General features: G+C 40.9%; 1 protein-coding gene across 2 annotated transcripts in view; it reads right to left on the bottom strand.

The window, feature by feature from the left end:
• The window catches only part of mgat5 (alpha-1,6-mannosylglycoprotein 6-beta-N-acetylglucosaminyltransferase), a 111,701-nt gene that overhangs the window by 28,609 nt on the left and 58,401 nt on the right, over positions 1–24,691 (bottom strand). For both annotated transcript variants that reach the window (XM_084921602.1, XM_084921603.1), the window contains exons 8-11: positions 24,309–24,478; positions 23,710–23,844; positions 15,420–15,553; positions 4,890–5,023 (exon numbers count right to left, since the gene is read on the bottom strand). In XM_084921602.1, coding sequence (XP_084777728.1) covers positions 4,890–5,023; positions 15,420–15,553; positions 23,710–23,844; positions 24,309–24,478 — 573 coding nt within the window. The remainder of the gene's footprint in view (positions 1–4,889; positions 5,024–15,419; positions 15,554–23,709; positions 23,845–24,308; positions 24,479–24,691) is intronic.

Raw genomic sequence — 24,691 nt, 5'->3', positions numbered from 1 at the left:
ACACTGCTTCCCATCACACATCTGTGGGATGAAAGTGACCAGTGCACCTTTGCATACTTTCAAGCAGCTCTGTTTATTTATCTGTTTATTATTAGTCTATTACCCACCAAACCCCACATTAAACCTGCCTGTGCAGGAGGCTGTTTTCGGCTAAAGTCCGCTGGCTCCTGTTTGGGCCACACATTTTCATCCTCAGTGTCCACTTTCTTCACGCTCCTTTGCTTTTTTGGCTCAATAAAACAAAAACATTTGATAAGACTTGTCTAGAGATCAGCTTTACGCTCACTGAGAGCAACAAATAAATAAAATAAACGTGAATTTACAAAGCGCTGCTGTTCAGATGACGCATAAGAAGCTTTTCTTTTTAAAGGCAGTGTGAGCTCTGAACTAGTGTGGACATGGGTTAAAGGGGATGTGAGAAGAGAAGCAGAATTTCACCACTTCCTCTTCCCGTCTCCATTAACAGCATCATTATACTCCTTATGCTTCTATGGCAACATTTTCCACTAGTGATTTAGTGGGCCAACGTAATCTATAACAGTATATTATAATGGGTTGTAAGTAAGTAAGTAAGTAAAACTTTATTTATATAGCACCTCTCAAGATAAAAATCACAAAGTGCTTCACAGAAGCTAAAACCTAAAAATAAAAATCAACCAAAAGCAAGTTTAAAAAGATGAGCGACCACGGAGTCCACAGATCTCAGGCTCAAAGGGAGAGAGTTCCACAATCTGGGGGCCACAGTTCCAAAAGCTTTGTCGCCTTTTGTTTTCAGCCTCGTGTGTTGGACAGCAAGCAAGCCCTGGTCACATGACCTCAGGGACCTGCTGGGAATGTATGGATGTAAAAGTTCACTTATATATGTTGGTGCTTGTCCATGCAGAGCCCTGAAAGTCAAGGTCAAAACCTTAAACTGGATTCTGAATTTAACGGAGAGCCAGTGCAGCTGAATCAGCAGGGGTGTGACATGGGAAAACTTGGAGGACTTGGTCAGAAGCTTTGCAGCAGCGTTCTGAACAACTTGCAGACGCTCCAAAGAGCCTTTACATAAACAAGTAAACAAAGAATTACAATAGTCCAGACGAGATGAAACAAATGCATGAATGACAATTTCTAATTCGGAGCGCGATACAATGGGACTCAGCTTAGCAATGTTTCTCAAGTGATAAAAACAGGAGCGAACCAAAGATTTTACATGGGCATCCAAAGTCAGAGCTGAGTCAATACTAACACCAAGGCTCCTGATAGACGGTTTTGCAAATGTAGCAAGTGGACCCAAGTTTTCCATAACATAGCACAAACAAGAACTTCAGTCTTCTCCTCATTTAGTTGAAGAAAGTTTCCAGCCATCCAACATCTAATGGAGTCTATGCACTTATGCAAAATCTGTAGCTTGGAAACATCATGGGGCTTAAAGGAGATATATAACTGAATATCATCTGCATAGCAGTGATACGAAATGTCCTTAAAAGTGCTCAATAAGTGTTGAAGAGGAAGTAAATACAGTAAGAACAATAAAGGCCCCAAAACTGAGCCTTGTGGCACACCATAGGCAAGACAAGTAGAAGAGGAACTGTACTTAGAGGTAGCCACAGAAAAGGATCGTTCATGCAAATAGGATTCAAACCAATCCAAAGCAGCCCCTGATATACCCACCCAGTGTCTCAGCCTATCTAGCAGAATATGATGGTCCACAGTATCAAAGGCGGAGGTCAGGTCCAGCATCAACAGAACGGCGCATTCTCCTGCATCACATCTCATCAAAATGTCGTTGGAGACTCTAAGAAGTGTAGTTTCAGTAGAGTGAGCTCTACGAAAGCCAGATTGAAATTCATCCAGAATGCTGTATTCATCTAGAACAGCTATAAGCTGCTTAGCCACAACCTTTTCTAAAATCTTAGAAATGAACGGTAATTTTGAAATCGGTCTGTAGCTACTGAGAAGAGAAGCATCAAGCTTAGGTTTTTTTAACAGTGGGTGAATGACAGCATTCTTACAATAAACAGGGACCTGACCAGAAACCAGTGAGGTATTGATAATTGTGAGCACACAGGGACCAATAGACTGAAAGACATTTTTAAACAAAGATCCAGGTAAAATATCAAGAGAGCAGGAGGACGCTTTCATCAAATTAACTAACTTGACCAGCTCAGGTAAGGACACAGGTAAAAATCTTTCTAAAATTACAGGCCTAGCTTGAGTTGGAGCAGACAAGAGAGACACAGAAGGAGAGATATTGTTCCTCACGTTACTGACTTTTTCAACGAAGAAAGAAAGAAATTTTTCACAATCTTCATTTGATGAAATTGGGACAGCATGTGGAGCAGGAGCAACAATATCACTAATGGTGTCGAATAGTACCTTAGGGTTAGTTGTTTTATACTACAAATTAATTCTGCAACAAAATAATTTCTTAATAAAAAAACAATTAAAAAGTAGAAAATACTGAGTGCAAGAAGTACATCTTTTATATACAGTTTATCATCAAACCCTGTCCTTTTGTTGCAGTCTGAATTATTTTACTGTTAGTTAAATAAAATCGTGTTTTTCACAGTTTGAATTTACCTTCAATGTGACTCAAACTCATAAAGCATACATCACAGGTAAAAATAATGAGAAACACAGAAGAAAGGAATCGTAATGATAACAAAAAGTAGACAGCTCTTATTGGGAATTGTAATTTAACGCCAGAAATCATTATGCCTCTTCTTACAGCAGGTCTCACTTTCTACTTTAAAAAGACGATCGTCATTTTGAAATGAAACCTCTCGAGTACATAGAAGGAGATGGCAGCACCGCACGGTTTAAGCGAACAAGGAAGGGAAACGCAGTAAGCCAGTCAACTCGTTATCAGTCAGCCCTAAAACGGCCCTTTAATTAAAAGCAGGAGGTAATGAACGCGCTCGGGAGTCTGATTAGCAGCTAATGCCCCTTGCTGGGAGCTGATGGGCTTCCCCGTCTGCCCTTTTAAAGCCAGACTGAATGGCACAATACTGTGTGTGTAGTGACTCACCAGAAGAAGCCATCAACCACAGCAGTACACCTCTGGATTAAAAACTGTAACGCCTCGGGATTTACAGACTTATAAAGTGGCTTGGAAGTGTAAGTGTTGAATATGTTTTACATTAGGAGGGCTCTTTTTTTTTTTTTTAACTTCTTCTCACTATCCTCTCTGAGGATGAATCACCTCAGTGGTTGGCATAATAATAAGCCAGTCAGCTACTAACACCCTTAGCAAGCCAGCAGGGAATAATAATAATAATGATAACAATAACTAGATAGACAGATAACGTCAGTGCTAAGATGAAGCTCAAAGTGTAATTAAAACTGTAAGTGCAAACAGGTAATTACATCGATACAAACAGCTAAAATTGTTAGCTAGATGCATTTAACAGAAATGAGCATGCTAACAAAGTCACATTCTACCACCGGCTGTAGCACGAATTCAAACAAACAAATTCTTTGCATGAAAACATGACAGCGTGAACATGTCATTACTAACCAGTCAACTGTGTAGCAAGAATAGGCCAACGTGCTCTGCTAGAGCACCACTGTGTGGAAAACGAGGATTGTCAGTTACTGATTAATGTACTTTATTTGGATTGCGGTGTTATATTTTGTGCGTAATCTGTTTGTGATGATAACTTTGGGGGTCATTATGTTGCCTTTGTTAGAGCAGCTAAAGTAATATTTAACTAATGCAACACTTAGTTGATTATTGCAAGTTAATTTAGGGACTAGAGAGCAGCTTGTCCATGAGTTAGATAGCCAAGAAGTATTAATTTAGCTGATTTAATATTTCACCATAAATATTAGCTTCAAATTAATAATCACAGATTTCATTGTGGTGCATAACGACACATCGTGTTGCTGTTCTTAGGAACAAAATCCTTTCCATCAATATCCTCTGCACACAGTGCAAAGTGTATGCTTGCAGACAGGGTCACTCTCTGTCAAGTGAAGGCTGTCTGCGCTCTGTTTTATTCCAAAGCTGAAGTCTGCCGACGCAGTTCGAGCTGCTGAGAACTGTTCTCTCAGATTTTCCGAGACACAGTAAAGGTATGAATAAAAAAAACCCAGTACGCATATTTTACATGAGCTTAAAGGCAGCAAGTAAAGTTAGATAAAAGCAAGTGGAACAATCCACAAGAACAGTATTATTTCCAGAGTAAGATCATTAATCGGTTAGGTTGGGCTTATTATTTAATCCTCCACATCTTTATCACACTGCCTCCTACACGAGGACAGTTCTCTTTGTAGCATCTATTATTATCCCATCGAGTTCAGACATCTATAGAGTCAGTTGAATCTGGAGCAACCCACTCAGAAGCATACGTGGTGTCAGCTGAAAGCTCATCAAGGCCTGGGTACTAATCCAGCCATCCATGTCGAGCCAAACAATGTTCAAATCTCCCCAAAGTCTCCAAGCCATTTTTGTCTAGGATACAGTAATCCCTTGGTCTCTGTGCTGCAGAGTGAGCATGCATTTGAACATATTAAAACCTCCACCAAGGAGGTGATAAGCTGAATTTGAGTTCCTAAACCAGACTGCTATTAAGTTTCCTGTGAAAGTTTCACCCAAGGTTGTTCAAAGAGTTTCACTGCAGAGCTCTCAGAGGGCTGACAATGGGTTATCCTTGGTGCATTGGGCTTCTCTGGCATGCTTAGTGAAGTCTGTCCCTGTCATCTTCACAGGGAGGACCATACATATCTAACTTTGTGCCCATTTGTATGTGTTAAAAAGGTGGAATCTGCAGGTGTATAGACACAGTGACTGCAAGCAGTGAATGTAGATCATAAACATGTGCAAAGAAAAACATAAAGGCACATATAAGTAACAATATAAATGAATTTAAGTTTAATATAAGAGCATTTAAAGATGATGTTACCTTCCAGAAGTTGTCCACCTTGCCATAGACTAGTGACTGATTCTGTCTCTTAACGTCATCGATGTGCTTGATGTCACTGGCATTGAGGTGCTGCTCCACAACAAAGCCCAGGAAACTGTTGTCTGGCGTGTGAGCTGCGACAGAACGGGGGAAAGAATATGTGAGCAATTCTACAGAATTGGTGTCATTTGTACCTGACAAAGGTCAGCTTTGCATTTACGTGTAAAGCTTTTTTGGTGCCATGTGACATCTATTTTTAAGTCAGCGCACCACGTGGCATCGTTCAACATTAACCATGAGACTTCATTGTTTACTGTCCTGAAAACCTGAGACTGACTGACTGAAAGACCACGTGCACCTAACAATAACTAAACAATAAATTTTGTTTAGAAGACTCTGATGATGTCACTGCATCAGGGCTTGAATAGGAAAAACAAACAAACAAACAAACAAGGAGGACGATAAATGTTTTAATTTCTCTAAAAATAAAACACACTTAAATTGATCAGAGGTGAGCTCTGCCGGGAGAGAGACCAGCGAACACTGCATCCTGGTTCCTTTCATTCCACTTCTACTCAGCGTTGAGTGCGGAGCCTGAAGCTGGCAGCGTTTTACCTCACTAGCATCTGCCTTGTAAAACAAGTGTGAAGACAAGGGTTTGGAGCGCAGACAGGAAAGACTCAGTCAGGAATTAAATGGCCTAATAACATCATTTAAAATGAAATAACGGAGCACTAGAAAGCAGCCCATGCCTTCACCTCTGGAAGCGAACGGAGCGAGGTTGTGTTGGGGAGGCGGTTGGCTGCGCATTTGTGGTTTGAGCTGGAGCTCCGGGGAGCCACTGCGGTCGGAGCTTGTTCTTACCGCAAGCTTATTACTACAAAGGCAAACTGAGGTCAGTCAGTCAGGGGAGACGGAATGAGCTTCAGGGCAGTAAATAAGGGAAAGATTGAGAGAGGAATTCAACTACCTGCCAGCACTTAAACAACTCAAGTTCAAGCGCTGCAATTAAACTGTGGATTAATAATACTTTATGTAACATGAAGGAATATATTGTGACTTTTGACACATGATGGCAGGAATACAGAAAGCATGACTTTTCTCAGTTCTACAAGTAAGACTGACGTGTTCTTTGTCATGGTGCTGGCTGGATTGGTACAGCGTCCCGCTTAAGAAAGAGACAGTGTTTGCTTTTGCCATCTCACCGGGCAGTTCACATATTGGCTCACGCTTAATACGTTTAGGCAAACAAAAAAAAGAAAAGGGAATGGCTATGCAGAGTAAAGCAACAGTCCACGCAACGGTCGCAGCAGATGGCCGCCCCTCCCTGAGCCTGGTTCTGCCGGAGGTTTCTTCCTGTTAAAAGGGAGTTTTTCCTTCCCACTGTCGCCAAAGTGCTTGCTCATAGGGGGTCATATGATTGTTGGGTTTTTCTCTGTATCTATGAAGCGCCTTGAGGCGACTTTTGTTGTGATTTGGCGCTATATAAATAAAATTGAATTGAATTGAATTGAATTGAATTGAACTCCTGAACGATGACAAAAATATGCAGTCGCATCCTTTTCTGCAATGACTTGAAAAGGGCGCAAGGAGATACATAAAGCAAATACAGATTTCAAAGTTTCCATGACTGTGCTGAAATATTTCATTTGGGACAGTCATCACACGCGCCTCACCCGTTACACGTCAAACTCTTCACTTTGGGGAGATGCACGGATAAGCAGCTTATTCTTTGGGCAAAGTGCTGCTTGGCGAGGGTAGAACACTATCATGCGATTTCAATTCCTGTCTATTACAGTCAAAACTATTGCTCTTCACTTCCTAACATGAAAACACAAAGGAACCTTTGACCCAACATTACACTTTGTGTGAGGAGTGTGGGAGAGTGCAATAACGTGGGAGTAGCTGTTGTGGAGATATTGCCACGTCTGTACGAGGTGTCAGTGTGGGAAGGAGTCAAGCGCCACTCCCACAATACACAGTGTAAGGTTAACATGAAATTGCTGATAAGCACCGATCTCTTTAAGCATGAGAGCCCTTCCCTGTGACATTTAAAGGAAATTTGACAATAGATGGAAACTGCCACATCCCAAAGACTTAAAATTCAGGATTTCACATCCTGTTACTTCAGTTGTGACCTTTTTGTGTGTTCATTTGTGAGTCTGTCAACATTATCTGTGGATTATCCCTTTAATCTCTTTTACTCAGCTAACTGTCGTCTGTGGGAGGGAAAGAATCAGAGAATAAAATGTATATTTTTGATCATCGTTACTGTGTTATGGTCATAGTACTGCTCCTTGTTTATTGGTGTAATCCTTTAATCCTTTGGTCAAAGGAGCTTGCAAAGAAAAGCGTCTGGACTTCTTTAAGTTACTTGAAGATGTTTCACCTCTCATCCGAGAAGCTTCTTCAGTTCTAAGGTCAAATGGTGGAGAGTCCCAGATATAAACCTAGTGGGAGTATCCCCCCACAGAGGGACAAAAGGACCCCCTGATGATCCTCTAATCGCCTGAGCCAAGGTGTGAAACTGGGTGTGGGTCCCAATCAGCCAGAGTTTCGGGTGTGTTCATTGTGAAACCTGGCCCCACCTTATCATGCGAATTCCTGAGGTCAGATGGCCCAGGATGTGAGTGGGCGTTAAGGCGTCTGGGAAGGGATCTCAAAACTGGATTATAGATGGCAGAGTTGGTGTCGTAAACCACCGCCTCTGTTCAAAGATGGTCGCTCACAGTGGACATAGATGGCTTTTTCACTCCTCTTTCAAACCATCTGTCCTCTCTGTCCAAAATGTGAACATTGGCATCCTCGAAAGAGTGTCCTTTATCCTTAAGATGCAGATGGACTGCTGAGTCTTGTCCTGTGGAGGTGGCTCTTCTGTGTTGTGCCATGCGCTTGTGAAGTGGCTGTTTGGTCTCTCCAATGTAGAGGTCTGGGCATTCCTCGCTGCACTGTACAGCATACACCACATTGTTAAGTCTGTGTTTTGGCGTTTTGTCTTTCGGGTGAACCAGTTTTTGTCTGAGCGTGTTGCTGGGTCTGAAATGCACCGGGATGTCATGCTTGGAGAAAACTCTCCTAAGTTTTTCTGATACACCGGCTACATAGGGGATGACAATGTTGTTGCGTCTGTCCTTCTTATCCTCCCTCACTGGTGTCTGGTCTTCTTTTCTGTGCCTCTTTGCTGACTTTAAGAACGCCCATTTAGGATAGCCGCACGTTTTGAGTGCTTCCTTTACATGTGTGTGTTCCTTCTTTTTTCCTTCAGGCTTAGAGGGAACATGTTCTGCCCGGTGGTGTAGGGTCCTAATTACTCCAAGTTTGTGTTCCAAAGGGTGATGGGAGTCAAAGAGGAGGTACTGGTCCGTGTGTGTGGGCTTCCGGTAAACTTCGATGTTGAGTTTGCCGTTCTCTTCAATGTGCACAGCGCAGTCCAGGAAAGGCAAACAGTTGTCCTTTGTGTCTTCCCTGGTGAACTTGATGTTTTTATCCACAGCGTTAATGTGCGCAGTGAAGGATTCCACTTCTTGTGTCTTGATTTTGACCCAGGTGTCGTCCACATATCTGTACCAGTGGCTGGGTACTCTTCCTTTGAAAGAGCCAAGAGCCTTCCTTTCCACTTCCTCCATGTAAAGGTTGGCTACAATAGGTGACACGGGGGAGCCCATGGCACAGCCATGTTTTTGTCTGTAAAAGCCTTCGTTGTATTTGAAATATGTAGTGGTGAGGCAGAGGTCTAACAGTGTGCAAATCTGATCGGGTGTGAAGTTGGTCCTGTCCTCCAAGGAGCTGTCTTCTTGTAGTCGTTTTCTGACAGTCTCCACGGCCTCCGTGGTGGGTATGCAAGTGAAGAGAGAGACTACATCAAAGGACACCATGGTTTCATCTGGATCCAGGGTAAGTTTCTGGACCTTGTCAGTGAAGTCGGTGGAGTTCTTGATGTGGTGCGGGGTGTTCCTTTGCATTTATGATTCCTGAGTCCCTTCCTTTTTAATGTCCTCATATATTTATGGGCTCAAAATGTGGTCATAAATATTTTGTACTTGTAAATCAGTTTTGTATGTGTAAAAAGATTTGTATGTGTAAAAAGAATTTGTGTGTGTGTAAAAAAGATTTGTATGTGTAAAAAGATTTGTGTGTGGACTTGCAAAAAAAACCCTGCAAGTTACAAGTACGAATTTTGACCCTATTTTTCTTCCTTTCATCTGATTGGTCAATGTCATGTCAATCACAAATTTAACAATCCGATCAGAGAACAGATGGGTTTGGCTGTCGGAGGGGCGCTTTTTTGAACTGCAGGTCCTTGAAGGGTAATACAGTTTGAAGCTGGAGGATCTCTATATAAATATCCGATAGAAGCTAGGTCCCGTAACTTTCAGCAGTTGTTGAAAGGATAAAGTTGTGGAATATCAGTGGTTAGAAATACTATTATTACTTTATTTATTACTAAATAACTCATGACAGAATAAAGTTACGTTGAAACCAAGCACACCATTGTTTTTCTTGTGACATTACCAATAAGTTTGATGTGTCACATGGCCCTCTTCCTATTGAAAAAACAAAAGTTGTATCCAAGATGGCCGACTTCTAAATGGCCACCATGGTCACCACCCATCTTGAGGAGTTTGCCCCCTCACATATACTAATGTGCCACAAACAGGACTTTAATATCACCAACCATTCCCATGTTATTGCGGTGTATCCATATAAATGGCCCACCCTGTATATTCCCTCCAATCCCTCTTTTACTTTACTTCCTGCTTTTTTTTTGCAAGTCAGCTGCTCAGTCTCTCTGTTTATACTTCCCTCCTTTGTGTTTTTCCTGCCCTCAGTAATGTTTTGACTAAATTTACCTGTGCCTTACTATCCATGTCCCTGGGGTGTTTAATTCAACTGATTTGCCACTTAACTCACCTCTTTTCATTCTGTTTGTTTATACACTCCCTCCCCTTATCCCCAACTGGTTGCGGCAGACCTCCTTGAGCCTCTTCCTGTTAAAATGGAGTTTTTCCTTCCCACTGTCACCAAGTGCTGGCTAATAGAGGATTGACTTGACCCAAGGTTTTCTTTGTACTATTGTAGGGCCTTTACCCTATAATACAAAGGGCCTTGAGTGACTGTTGTTGTGATTTTGCACAATATAAATAAAATTAAATTGAAACTATATTTAGTCGGGCTGTGATCTGGTGTCCTGTTGGCTGCTGAACATCTTCTCTGTATTTGGAGCTACTTTACAAACATTGTTACCGCCGTGACAGTAAAAGATTTTTTGAGAAAGCAGAAACATATATTTAAAGTCATTGACAGCTGTTAGTGTGGAAAGGATAACAAAGCTAGCATGGTAAAAGCTAGATTGGAAAAAACCTTGGAGCAGAGGTCAGTCTTCATAATTACTCCAAGAGCTGATTGACGACAAATCTTATATTTAACATTATATTTAAATACGTATTTTAATATAATGTATTTTTACATAGTCAGATCCAAAAAGATGCCCACTCAGATGATAACAAGAGACTATGATGGTTTTCTAATGCCAAAGAGGCGGAGGTGTTCTGAGAACTTGGAGGAGACTGAACTAACACTCTTCCATCAAACTAACTGTGTAAACAGGACAGGCTATTAATTAGTGTTCAGCCTTCTTGATGCACTTGGTAACAGATGCTTCTTGTCCCACAAGGGCCGCTACTCAAAATGTCACTCAACTTGCCACAGCATCATTCGCTATTAGCTAACAAACAGCCTGGGAGGACAGCGCTGTCGGAGAAGCACTTGCTCTGAGCGCCAGAGGTGAGGGAGCAAATTTGCTTTCAAAGGAAGCCTAGACTTACTCTGTTAGATTAGCAGTCAATATAGGACTCTGAAGAGCAAGATATCTTTCTGGGATATTTATTGCCTAAAGAAGCAATAAGATCTCAGTAAATCCTGACTATTTGTCATCGTACAATGGCTCCTGCACAAAAAAATATCAGACAAATGTAATCCCAAATTATAAACTAGGGATTATGTGATTAGTGTTGGCCCAACAAGAAACTTTTATTCTGCTGGGCAGACAGAACTGCAAAAACGCAACATCAGCGCTTAAATCTCAGACGCTTTGAAAAACCTACATCAAAGACTTCAGGGTCTTACAGCATCTCTGAATGGCCCTGAAGGGGGAAAATAAACAAGCTACATCTGCAAGTTTGAGATTTTAAATCTCGAGCAGAGTTTTGATCTTTTTGAATTCAATGAGGAAAACTGAAAGGGTCCCTAACAGCCTTTCTTTCTCAGCATATTCTATTTAGTGTAATTGAATGGAAGGATAACATTAGGAAACCATTAGTATAAATTGATACAGCAGGTCTGGAAAGTAAATGTCTGCTTCTTAGTTAGGTGTTCTTTAACTACCAACCACTTACAGTATAGGCAGAACAGAATGAAATAGCCATATTTGCGTTTCTCGGCAGCATTCCTATATTGTCTGAGGCTTCTCCACTGATATTATAGAAATCCACTACAATCAATCTAAATGAGCATCTGTAAAGGTTTCAAATGAAGCAGGGTAAGAACACAGTGTGAGGCGCTGAATTACATCAAAATAACACCCTCAGTGTCCCCTTCACTGCGAGGATTGCTAAACAGAAACAGGCACACGGATTCTACTTTTCAAGAATTACATTTTCTTGTCAGTTACAAACATTTCAAAGTCATGCAAATTTCGTTGTACATGTCCAATGACAATAAAGGGCTATTCTATTCTGTTCTATCCAAATCTATTTTGACATAGAGACGTGGTGTGATAAAGTATTTAGCCCTCTTCCTGGTTTCTTATCGTTTTATTTTACCAAACAAATTAAAATTTTACACAAAGATAACCTGAGTAATTCAGATCATGCTGTTTTTAAATGATTTTTTCATTAATTAGGGAAAAAATTGTCCAAATCTACCTGGCCCTGTGTGGAAAAGTAATTGTCCCCTAACCCTAATAACAGGTTGTGACACCCTTGGTAGCAAGAACTGCAATCAAGTGTTTTTATGATAATTGGTGATGAGTCTTTCACATCTTATTTGCAGAATTGTTTTAATTTAGCATGACTTGCCTGTTTAAGGTCGTGCCAAGTCCAGGCTTTGATTAGTCCACTTTAAAACCTCCATTTTGGTGTTTTTTGGGCAATTCAGATGTGGATGCCTGGTGTGTTTCACATCATCGTCCTGCGTAACCCAAGTGCTCTTAAATTTTCAGACGGTGAACTGAAGGCCGGACACATTGTAAGTGGTCTAGGTGGTAAAACAGCTAAGCAGGCCCAGACAATCACACTACTAATATTTATTTTCTGATGTGCTTCCCCTCACAAACAGGACGATTTGATTCATTTACTGCACAGCCACTGTGGCCTAACCGCTGATTAGAGGAGTCCAGTTATGAAGCTGAGAGTTTTTCCTCTCACCAGCTTGGTATTTTGAAAATGAATGTAATGAGCAAGGAGTGGCTTTGACTGATAAACTGCACGTCATCAGCTAACGGCTTGTGATTGACAAGTTGTTAGCCAATGAGCCAATCAGCTAACCCCGGATAATCCTCCCTTCTGATACTGACTGACAGGAAAAGCAGGTGCGCTGGTTTGACCGAGGGCTCTCGTTTCATTGTTGTAAACAGATGCTCTTGTACTTTTGATGCCATGTAAAGTAGGCGTGCTGAGAGGGAAAGTCAGAGAGCAAACAATAGATTAAAAGAAATACTTAAGACAACATGTGTGGCAGCGCCATTATCAATCAAAGCTCTCAGGGCACTCCCGGCCAAGCAGACATCAGGGTCAATTACGTAGTTGGCAGAGGTTCAGAGATAAATGCTGTCATCTGCTACATTTGACCTCTGACCAGTATTAATCATGATTTCCATGAAGGATTAAACATTCGGTAGCAGAGCAACACAAAGGAAACTGGGCATGAACATATGGTGGATAAGAACCTATTATAGTGAATGCAAATCTGAGGGATCACCACAACACAGGAATAGATGAACCTCGCTGCATCTGAAGGCTTTCTTTTTGCTTTGTTAAGCAAGAACAAGAAATGTGCTTAGCAATGCAAATTACTTATCCTTGCAATGTTTAACCAATTAATAAAATCCCCAGTAGCGTCAGCAATGTTAAGTGATTTAAGCCCAGAAAAAAAGAGATCTAAAACCTGGCTATACTCAATCTATCTGCAGTCACTTCAGGCCTATGTAACTTACAAAAATGTGGATTTCTAAGCTGATGAATCTATGAATAAATTACACGTGAAAGACACTTACTAATCCTGCAAACATGAATTCAGATAAGTTGTATTGCCACTTTTTCCTCTCACTGCACTTAAACATGACACTCCTTTTGGCTTACATTTTCCACTGCAGAGCTGGGAATACGTCGGGGGGGGGGGGGGGGGGGGGGGGGGGGGGAAGACGACGACGACACACACACCTGTTGGCGTTGCGTAACACTGGATCACCACCTCACTTGGCTCCCTGTTGCAACAAAAAACCTCCCCATCTCTCTGTCTTTTTAAAACCTAAAGACTTCCAAACAGCAAACGCAGCTCATCTCATTTCTTCATCCTCCATCTTTTTTCTCTATTCTTTAATAACAGGCTGCTCCGCTACCTGGCTAGCTGAACACAGCAGCTGTTGTGTTTTTGTTATTCATGTGAGACGGTGCACATCCTGGGATGCGAGACAAATTTCACAAGTTTTCCCTGACAAAGTGAAATCAAATCAAATGTCACTCTTTTGCGCTGCATGGATCTACATAATTATTCTGTCAAATCTTCAGATCTTCCGATTATTAATGACACAGTCTATATGAATACAATTTGTACACTAGAAAACTCTCTCTGCTTTCCCAACTCTGAAATAGATTAATGAGGTCATTTGGTCTTGTCTTGTCTTATTGACCACAGGCCACACACTCCCAATCCCCCCCCAGCCAATGATTTATCCTTATAAATGAACCAATCCGAATCTAGCATAAATTATCGAGCCGAACTCAATTACTCCGCTGTTACATCTCCCTTCAATATGTGACACGGAAAAACAGTTTGATACAGCAAGAAATGCGAGTAATCCATTTCAGAGGAGTTCTGACTGTTGGGCTATGAAGCTGTGTTCACACTCTGAAGAGCTAATCTGAATCACCGTGGTTACAGATTATGTTTAGCAGTGAAAATGTGAAAATCAGTACTTCTTAGAGAGCATTTTAAGACAATGAAAAAGTCAAAATGAGGTCGCAATTTTTTGGCTTTTATAAGTTAGTATTAAGCCTACATTACTTTCTTTTGATGCAGGAAAACTGAAATTAATATCGACAGGAAAATGTGGGCAACTATAAGACCTTTTAGAACTGTACCTTTCTTCATTTTAATTCAAGGTTTAAAGAAATAAACTAAAAATAATAACCCAAAGGTACGCTGAGAAACTCACGATGTGAAGCTGACGACGCCACTAACTGTAAAGCTAAAGCAACGCGATGAGCAACAGCAGCTCCATATGCAAAAACAATGTGTGCATAATGTGAAAATATTAAATGTTCAAAGTTTCAAACAGCAGACTTCAGCCTGAAGGCCGGTGTAACGCAGCACAATACGGGGGGGGGGGGGGGGGGGGGGGGAGTTGTTCTTGTCTCTCATGTCTGGAAGTGAGGCCATTCTGTGGTTTTAACACTCAGCCCAACTGCTGTGCACTTGTTTCACCAGCGATATCATCTAACCCAGTGACTCTCGACTGGATTTTGTGCAAAGGCTCCAGTGTTTTATGAGAAAGACATACCCTATTCAGTGCACAATGAGCTATTCAGGTGCAGTGGCATTCTGGATAGCTCCGGGCCTCACCTCGCAAACGGAGGATTTGTAGGGGTAACATTTCACTTTCTCTTAGCTATGGGGAAAAGGTCAGTACTCCGGGGATGCTGGCTCCCTTTCCTGCCCAGCTAATGCTGTCGGGTCTGCTGTGCTGCCGCCGCTCATCTGTCTCAACAAATGCGGCTGATTCCAGTTACACAGTGATCCCACAGCAGGAGCAATGCGCCCACACACACACACACACACCCATAGCATCCACACACTACGTCCTACATTCATAATCACAGCAAAATGGAGAGCTGAGTGCCTGACCTCTTACTTACTAATCTGCTTGATGAGATTCCATTAACTCGCACTGTCCTGGATGCTCAGAGCGTGTTTTATGCCTCTTCTTTTTACAGAAACTTCAACATCTAACTGACCTGTAGACACAGATGATAGCCCGGAGTGCTGAGCAGTTAAACTGATTTATGTTGCAAGCGGCCTCGTACGGCAGCTTGACTTTATTTAAACAGCAGTGTGGGTCACTTGGAGAGGTGATGAAATCTTTCATGTCTTAGTGTAAAGAAGACCAGTGTTATTCTCAAACACTAACATTCTTGGATGCACAGGATTATCCTGCTGGCTCATAGATGATGGGTTTCATTACATTAACTATTTTATAAATCCTGCATTCAATCAAATGGCTACAGCTTACTAGTCCTAAATCTGCCGACTTACGAAACATGGTGTTGAACTGCTGCGGGTTGAGGTTCCACTTCCCCCAGGGCGTCTTGTGGCCCTTGGACTGGGCATAGTGAGCGTGGTTGAACTCTGGCTCAGTCCCAAATGAATCCAGCACCCGCAACATGCACCTGTGGATAAACAAAACAAAAACACACAAGTTTTAATGACGGTCAGATGCACAGATGTATGCATGCATACACGTTGTGTAACATTAAACAATATCAATCACATAAATCCACCCTTGATCTTCCAGAGAACAGTACACTAACAGCACAGTGCACGCAATTAAAATCACCAATTTGTGTTCCTGCCCATTGTTTTTAGTGAAGCACACAGAAACAAGCTCATAATTATTTATTTGAAAGGGGACATGTTAAGCTACTCTACTGAGAAAGAGCATGATTCAAAATTTGTCAACATTTGAACTCCTAATCTTTCCATTTAAGCCACCTTACTGAAGAAACAGAAGGCTTTACTAATAGTAGTGTTTAGCTCAAGAAATAAATGCTGAAGTTTTTGTGTTAGCTTTTGAATGACACTATATTTAAATTTGGAGCTTTAAAAAGCTAAAAACAGTCTTTGTCATGTCAGCGCTTGAGACACATCATCCACGTAAGAACATGAAATCACAAATATAAATCCTCAGACTATGATACTGAGGTTTGTTCTGAAGGTGTGGCTGTGAGGGAACATCATGGCTGACTTAAAGGTCACAGTGTGGGATTAATTAGACCAAAAACCAGGGGAGGGAATTGTAAAGCACTTCCTGACCTTTAACTCCGTGCTGTGCATTCGCTAATCTCCACAAACAGATATCTGCATATAAATATGGAGAATCTGTAGGAAAGAAACAGTTTTGGCCCTAGAAGCTTTCTGGTTTCCAGTTGTAGTGTGAGTCACGACTCAGCAAACTTCACCTGCATGCAAGTAAACAGTCTGTGTGGAAAGCATAAGAGGAGGGCTCACTGCTTTTATTACCTTCTTTTAAATGTATTTGCTTCAGTGTTCTCATTATAAACAATGCCTGTTACATGAAAGAAGAAGTGTTGGTTTAGATATCATGTACACATTATTTCAATATCGGGTAGCTACACAGAAGTTTCCAAAACAGCGATCATTGGTCCCAGAGGCTAAATCGAGTCAATGTTACAGACTGTATAGAAAAGATGCATGTGGCCAATGTGATGTTATTCATTGGTTTTTAAGCCCGAGTTGGCATTTCAGCAAATGCCATGTCATTTATTTATTTCTTTTTTTAGAGCTAAACATAAACATATTGGACACACTCAGCTTGACAAAGCTGCGTGCTAATTCAGAGAAAGCTAACGGGTCAACCACGCGAGTAAAAATAGGACAGCAGCTTCCTCGTATCAACAAAAATGAACAAACAAAAACAAAAGCATTAAAAAAAAAAACTGGTGGCTACATGCTGACTGTATTGAATTTTTTCACATTCTATGACTGATTGTAACTTGTGGTGACTACATGGTTGCCCAGAGCTTGATAGCATTGCACACTTTCGCCACTTTTAATTGCGATTTCACAGGTTGCCTGAAAGGAAACAACCTTTCTGCAATCGCTCCAGAGACGTTTTTTTTATGAATGCAGACATAATTCCAACATGTAACTATCAGTCCAGATGTAATTGTAATAGCCATGTAAATCTGAGTTAAATGTGAATTTCTGTCTATGCAGACAGCAACAGATATGTGATTGTTAATGATGTATCACAGTTAATTGTTATATTATCAGAAACATGTTGCATCTAATCGCAATTCAATGGCAGATTGAAAGCAGACAGACTCCGTCTTATAGGAACGCTTATGTCACATTTAGTGACAGTGTTGGTATGCCAGACAATTTTGCAGGAAAAAAACTTAACTGAGAACTTAACTTTATATTAGGGCAGCACGGTTCTCCCCGTGTCCATGTGTGTTCTCTTTGGGTACTCTAGCTTCCTCACACAGTCCAAAGACACAGAGTTACTGGGGTTAGGTTAATTGGTATTTCTAAATTGCCCATAGGTGTGAATGTGAGTGCGAGTGGTATCTGTGTTAGCCCTGCAACAAACTGGTGTTACCGCAGTTACCGCAATACTGACAATAATGCAAAATGTTAAAAATTATAGTAACATTGCATTGTGGGTAGGGCTGCCACAAATGATTATTTTGATAGTCGACTAGTCACCGATTATTTTTGTGATTAGTCAACTAATCAGATCATGCATCCATTGGACGTAAAACGTACAGCTTATTGCACCAGCATGCATCTGCTCTTATATAACTATCATTAGCTTATAGCTTTAAGTGTTTAAGGTATGTGCTAACTAAAAATAAAGACAAGATGATAGTTTATTAAATTTTAATGAAATTTGCAGTTTGTTTCGGTGAAGTTTAATAAACTCCTTGCTATCTAAAATATAACGGGACACCGGAGTATATTCTCGAGCATCTCACACTTCTGATAATCAGTTGTCTGCTTGACATTTATTCAGCTGTGTAAAAACTATAACTTTAATCTCAGCCAAACCGATTTACTCAGGAACAAATAAAATACTAAAAAAAAAAAGCCAAACAATAACATTTTGAAGTTATCTAAGTGACTTATATATCATGTTTAACCTGAGTAGCGAAAGACGGCGGTGGGTTTGAAAACGATTTGCCGGAAGTCCGGTGTGCTCACCGGCTCTAGTGAGTCTTGCCCCCGGCTAGCTATCGAGCTAGTGGGTAACAGACGTCTCCGAAAACGTCGGAGCACTTTTGAAAGTATGTGGTGTCTTGATAAATTGAGCAGATATTTGAGGTTTACGCAGTTACATTCTCGCCTGAAAATATGTTAAACGTTTATTTTGTGACCCAGAAAGAATAATAAGAGTAATATTAAAACTAACTAGCTGCCGCCATTGTTAGAAAATGAGCTGGGCTGCGCCGGGCCGCGCTATGAATTCTGGGACAGAGCTACTTCTTCTTCTTCGGGGTTTAACGGCAGCTGGCATCCTTGTACATGCAGTGCTGCCATCTTCTGTTTCAGTCCGTTATTACACTCTTAAATCCTACTACTTATTCCTGCGTCTTTTGTGATCTTACAAAGCTTCAAATGACGCGTCGACTATTAAATCAGTCGTCGACGATTTTGATAGTCGACGTAATCGTGACTAGTCGACTAATCGTGGCAGCCCTAATTGTGGGGTATTTCCACCTCTATTATTTGGGTTCATTTTTCATTAGTTAGGCATAAAAAAATCACTGAACAACATAAAAATTAATATCAAGCAGCTAATCTTGTCCCCACTGACTAAACCCCCCTTCTTCTTTAGACTGCTATGTTCTTGTGGATTTTCTCAGAGGTAACTAAAGTTAAGTGACTTTCACTTTTTGGTCATGGTACAAAACTCAGCATTAATCGCTATGATAACAAGAAGCCAGGTGCATATATGGAAGACACACAACCACACACACACACACACACAGACTTTGATTCAGTCACTGATTGCCTCTCCGCCCACCCAGACGCTGTGCAGCTGGCTGTGTGAACTGTGAAACACCCTGGGAGAGTGGGGAGGTTGGAAACAGATTCGCCAAGAGGAAACTTTAAAATGAAAGCAGAACAACAACATGCCCACATGCCATCTCCAGTCACGCCAGAGGAAAACAACCCTCATCCGTCCCTGGTAGATATACCCTTAACAGATGGGATAGTGCTGCTGGAGCTGTAAAACGGTGTAAACATGGCTGTAGCAAGGCCCGTGAGTTGTGGGCGTCATAATGTGGCAGGAGATGAGGCTGTTTAGCTGAAGAAGTATGTACTTGGTGATACTCGCTGCTTTATTTCAATCAAGCTGGGGTATTATTGTTTTTGTTTTTTACAGTATGAGTCCGGTTTCCCCATAAACACCAGCCAAATAAATAAATTATGATGCTCGCTATAGTAAATGTCAGTTTTCTCTCATATCATGGTTATCTCAGATGCGACACAAACACATCCAATAAACACAGTCAGTGAAACATTTGGTCTTCAGCTGATCTATCTGACGGTCTGTTACAGGTCTGCACATGCCTGAAGCTAAACACAAGAGCTGAATGATAAACAGAGATATGAGTTAATGATTTGTCTAATAAAAACGTGAAAATTGTAACACTCTTAACAGCATCTAATTGTTATTATTTTGGGGTCCCACTGGCTCCTTGTGAACCATTAATGTTCCTTTATAATAACATAGGCTCAGTTCATCCTTTAGTTCACTGTATCCAGTAAATATTAGGCCATAAAGTAATTGCTATAACATTTCTGACATGCTAAACAAGCTACAAACTGACCTAGTAAGAAGAAAGACAACTAGTTTGATTTTAGTTTAATTTAGCTACCTGCGTTGAAGCTGTACACACAGCATTATAAAATGATATTAGGATAGAAAAACCAAAATGCAACGCTGTCGCCCAGTCTATGATTGTGTCCCTGGATGTTACACAGTGTTATCAGATTAGGATAACATTAGCAACCCAGTCCTGAGATAAGATTATGACCTGCAGCCAGTCTTGGTAATTTCTTGTAAGGTATATTTTGTTAGACTCGGCCTTTATTGTCTCACTCAACACAAAGTTGAGTTAGTTTGAGTCAGTAAGGTCTACATTTCAAATGTTAACTGAAGTAAACGTAAAAAACCTGTTAATCTTTAAGTCTCGATTTAAAGACTAGATGTTTCCACAGATACCACGAATTCTGGGCAGTGCTGTAGGCTGTGTGTGAACAATGCTACGATGGCACGCCAAAAATGTCAACGTCTATTACCTACATGTTTCTCTTTAAGGACTTGCAAGTCATACCTCGGCACTGACACAGTAGAGAAGGTAAACAACAGCATGAGTCACAAAAAAACAAACTTGCCTACAAAAAACAAAAAAGTTGTCAAAACAATAGAAAAGGCAAAATAAATTGAACAAAGGAAGAAACAGGAAATACTTGGATCAAGACTTGAGTCTTTTGTCCCATCTCTTTCACCTCGACCCCAACCAGTTGTGGCAGATGACTGCTGTTTCTTCCTGTTAAACGGGAGTTTTTCCTTCGCACTGTTGCCAGCTGCTTGCTAACAGCAGGTAGTCTGATCGCTGTGGTTTTCTCTTTATTATTGAAGGGTATTTACCTTACAACATAAAGTGCCTTGAAGCGACTATTGTTGTGCTTTGCTGCATTATAAATGAAATTGAATTAGATATTGTGCTTGAATAAACAGGCTGCTCCCTCGCCACAGGGCTCACTACAGCAGGTGGCTCTGCATGTCTAATTTGTCAGAGATTTAAGCTGGACTCCCTTCGTGACACAACCCCAGTGAGAAACCATGTCTCTAGCTGGAACTAAACCAGTGACCTGGAGCGAACGTGTTAACCACTAGATCCCTGGAAGCGTGTCTGATTAAGCAAGGCGATGAAAGTATTAAATTAAATTGAACGATAGGCAAACACCTGTTCTAGTTTTTACCAAGAAAATAACAACTTTGAGTATTTCCATTACAGAGTAGTATGAAACATAACGACTGATGGCAGGAATAACAAAACAGCAATCACAAACAGCTTGGACAGACTTGTTTGCTTTGTCCCATCACACAAAAAAAATATGTGTTATTATTAGAGTTTATTGCTTTTAAGAATTTGGGGTCTTAAATGAAAAAAACAAACAAACAAATCTGGCTTCTTCTGTACATCGGGTACCTCCCTGTATGAATATAAAGAAAATAAAAGGGATTGTGGGATTCTCAGGCCTTAAAAGAAAGAGATATTATTTCCTAGACTCTAAGGTTACACTTAGTGGAAAATAACTTTTCAGCCTGCACTCCAGGTCTTCTTTCACAAAAGTGCATATGAAGTTTACAGTGACACAAAGCGCTTTGACATAACTGTTCAATAATGGTGGGAGAATTAACACCAATAACAGCATCTGGACCTTACATTATACCTGAGGCTAAGCCAATTTCCTCAGGGCATAAAGTGAGCGGATGCAGGTTAAAGTGTTCAGTCTCACACAAACAAAACCTGGTGACAAGCAGGAGGAACCGACAGAGCTATTACTGCCCCAGAGTTATTGTTCCTTCTTTTTTCCTGTCAGTCGGCGCTGACAGGTGGCTCTTTTTCAAAACAAACCGGGAAGGCCTAATCTACAGTCCTCAGTGGAGCAGTTGGGGAGACAGAATAGAATTGGTCACAACATCATGAACAACAGACGCTCCTTGGGCCTTTTGGGAAATTGTGGCAATGTATGAGCAGAAAATAGACTCTTTGTCACAACAAGTGCCAGACAAACCTCGACCCAGCGACATGTGCCTACGTGAGGGAAGCTGCTGGCAGCCACACTTGGCAGCAGTGGTGTCCAGATTTTTACATGAGGAAAGAGAAATGATATGAAAGCCCTCGATAGCTATACATGATATTTAACTGATAGCTATAACAAAGTAAATGATATGAAATCTAGCTGTTTAATGTGACCGATTTTATTTTCTCATTAATATTAAGCCCGCTGAGCCAACACAAAAGCATGCTGTTTTATGTCTTACTTTGGGATGATTGTTAGAAATCATAATATAATATAAGTTAGCAAGCTAGCAACTTTTAAACTTCTGAAAGTAAATATTTAACTGTAATACATCAGACATTTTTCTCTAAGATTTCTAATCATGTTTGAAGTGGTCTTAACATTCACAATATATACATCACACATCTCTACTTATGAAGGATGGGTACCGATATTCGGTGCCATAATTGCACCGGTTCTGACATAAACGGTAGTAAGCAGACCGAAAAGAAGCGCACATTTCGGTGCTTTATTTCGGTGCTTTTTTTCTTGAGATGTCATACACTTTGGATTCTAGCCAATCATTTTACCTTTCCAAGGCTAGTAGGCGGGCCCAGGTACGTACGTTCTTTTAGAGCAGAGCTACAGATTAAAAATCCCCAAGGTGAAGCGGTCAAAAGTCTGGCTGTACTTCACAGCAAAAGATGCAAACAAAAAGTGCTTTAAGGTGATACTGTGCAAAGGAGGTAACACCTCGAATCTGATGAAACACCTGCTGACGCATAGCGTTTTTTTAAAAGCCGAGAAATGCACCGTATTTGATAGCTTGCTGCAAGACCTCACACCGAGCACATCTACTGTGGGTGGGTTGCCTGTTATCGGACCCGAGTTAGCAACATCCCCCAAGAACCTGAAGAGGAGAGTCCTGGCCCCTAGCCCTGTCGGTGTAGCAGAAATGATGACGGATGATGATGGCAGCAGCAGCCGTTCTTTTCTGGGCGAGTAGTTTAATGTTGTTCGTGTGTAATTTACGTTTAGTAGGCTAATCACGTTATTAAATTAATGCATGTAAGATGAACTAGCAAACACCGTCGTAGTTACATGCGGCTGTCTTCTTGTTTGATGGCAGATACTCCCTTCATGTTGTATCAACAGAAAAGGCAAACTTGGTTATCATTTTGCAGAAAAAAAGAGACTGCTAAAAATAAAAACATAAGAGGTTTTTGGACAAAGTTTGTCTTCTCCATTCTTTAAGCACCGCTTCGAGCACCGCTTCGAGCACCGTTTAAGCACCGGCACCGTTTCAAAAGTACCGGTTTGGCACCGGTATCGGATAAAACCTAAACGATACCCATCCCTACTTATGAATGATTTTTAGAAATCACAATATATTATTTAAGGACACAAGCTAGCAAGGTAGTAAGCTAGCAGCTTTTAAATTTGTAAACTAAATATTTTACTGTAATACATGTTTTTCTCCAAGGTTTCTAGTCGTGTTTGAAATAGTCTTACCATTCACAACATATAACACATATGTATACTCTGGAATGATTTTTTTACAAATTATAATGCATTACTGGAAAACACTACTCAGGAAGCTAGCAAGCTAGCAGCTTCTAAACTTCTGGAGCTTAGCAAGTCAAGACATTTTAAAAGGAAATAATCTTCTTCCTTCTGGCACCTCCAAGCTTATCAATCTGCCTAGGTGTACGCCAAAAGGCAACCTCTAACTTGGAAGTGCCCAAAACTGCTGCAGTTCCTCTAATGTCCACTTGAGGTTGGTTAAAAGGCCCAACTTTACTGGATTAAAAAGCATGTTTGCGACATGGTGGTGCAAAGCACTTCGGCCTTTGTAGCCAAGGATGGAACGAGCCATATGGATGTAAATCCTAGATCCAAATCCCACAGTGTTTACGTTCATGTAGAAAGCTGACAGTCAACACAAGGTGATGTAGAAAATGAAGTTTAATGGCCTTCAAATGTAAAATACAAATATACTTACTGGTAGTGGACCCAGGAAGGCCCCAGAGTCTTCTTAAACTGGGTCAGACCCACGATGTCGATGTATATAAGCTCTACCACTTTATCGCCCTGGGTGGGGCAGCTGGATTTGTTTCCCATAACCTTTCGCATGATCCTGTAGAAAAAAGAAAAACAACAACTCTGATTCAGCAAATTGATCCACATGTCAAACTAGTCAGCAGGCAGCCACTGCATTTAATTTTACTAGGCAAGCCATTGATCAAAGCCAAGCACGCATACAACAGAGAAAGGAATCTGTCAAACTCAGGATTAAGGATTGTGATTTGGTTTGGAAATTTTGTCTTATCATCATCATCATCATTATAATAGAAAAAGACAAACAACTTTGTTTAGTCAGACTGCTGACAGTTCATAAGGTGAGCTACTACAGGAGTTTTAAATAAGTTTACACTTTGTAAATAAGATTAATACTAATGTTAAAGGTGTTGGTTTGACTATACAGAGAATTATACCCATATAGCTGCCTCTTACTCAATTATTTATGAACGATCATCCTCCACACAAGTGTTCTTAACATCAGTCCACCTTAAATAGACAGTTTAATAATAATAATCTTACTCTTTGAGCTCATTGAGGGAAGCAGAGATGCGAATGTTGTGGCCCAGCAGGTACAATGTGGTTATGAGGTCACTCCACTGGACCAGCTCCCCCAGTGGGCCCCCACTGAAAGCATTTTCTGCAATCTTGAAGCCTGACTCCTTGGTCAGCAGACCAAGATGGACCAGGATCTGACGGAGGAGAAAATAGGAAAATAAAAAGTAAGTGCAGGAACTAATGTAGCACAGCTTTTCATTTAGAAGATGAGAATACTTTTTAATATTTGCGAATGTGGGATAAAAGGGCGATCATACAGTTTATGAAAGACAGTGGTGACTGAGCCATTTCTTTCTTTCTTGTTTTTGACTGTTTTGAGCCACCGTAGCCCACAAGAAGAGTGTTTT

Source organism: Perissodus microlepis, chromosome 23 (assembly GCF_051167445.1).
Source record: "Perissodus microlepis isolate ML-2025 ecotype Zambia chromosome 23, ASM5116744v1, whole genome shotgun sequence".
NCBI classification, from domain to species: domain Eukaryota; kingdom Metazoa; phylum Chordata; class Actinopteri; order Cichliformes; family Cichlidae; genus Perissodus; species Perissodus microlepis.
This window is presented reverse-complemented; position numbering and strand designations above follow the sequence as displayed.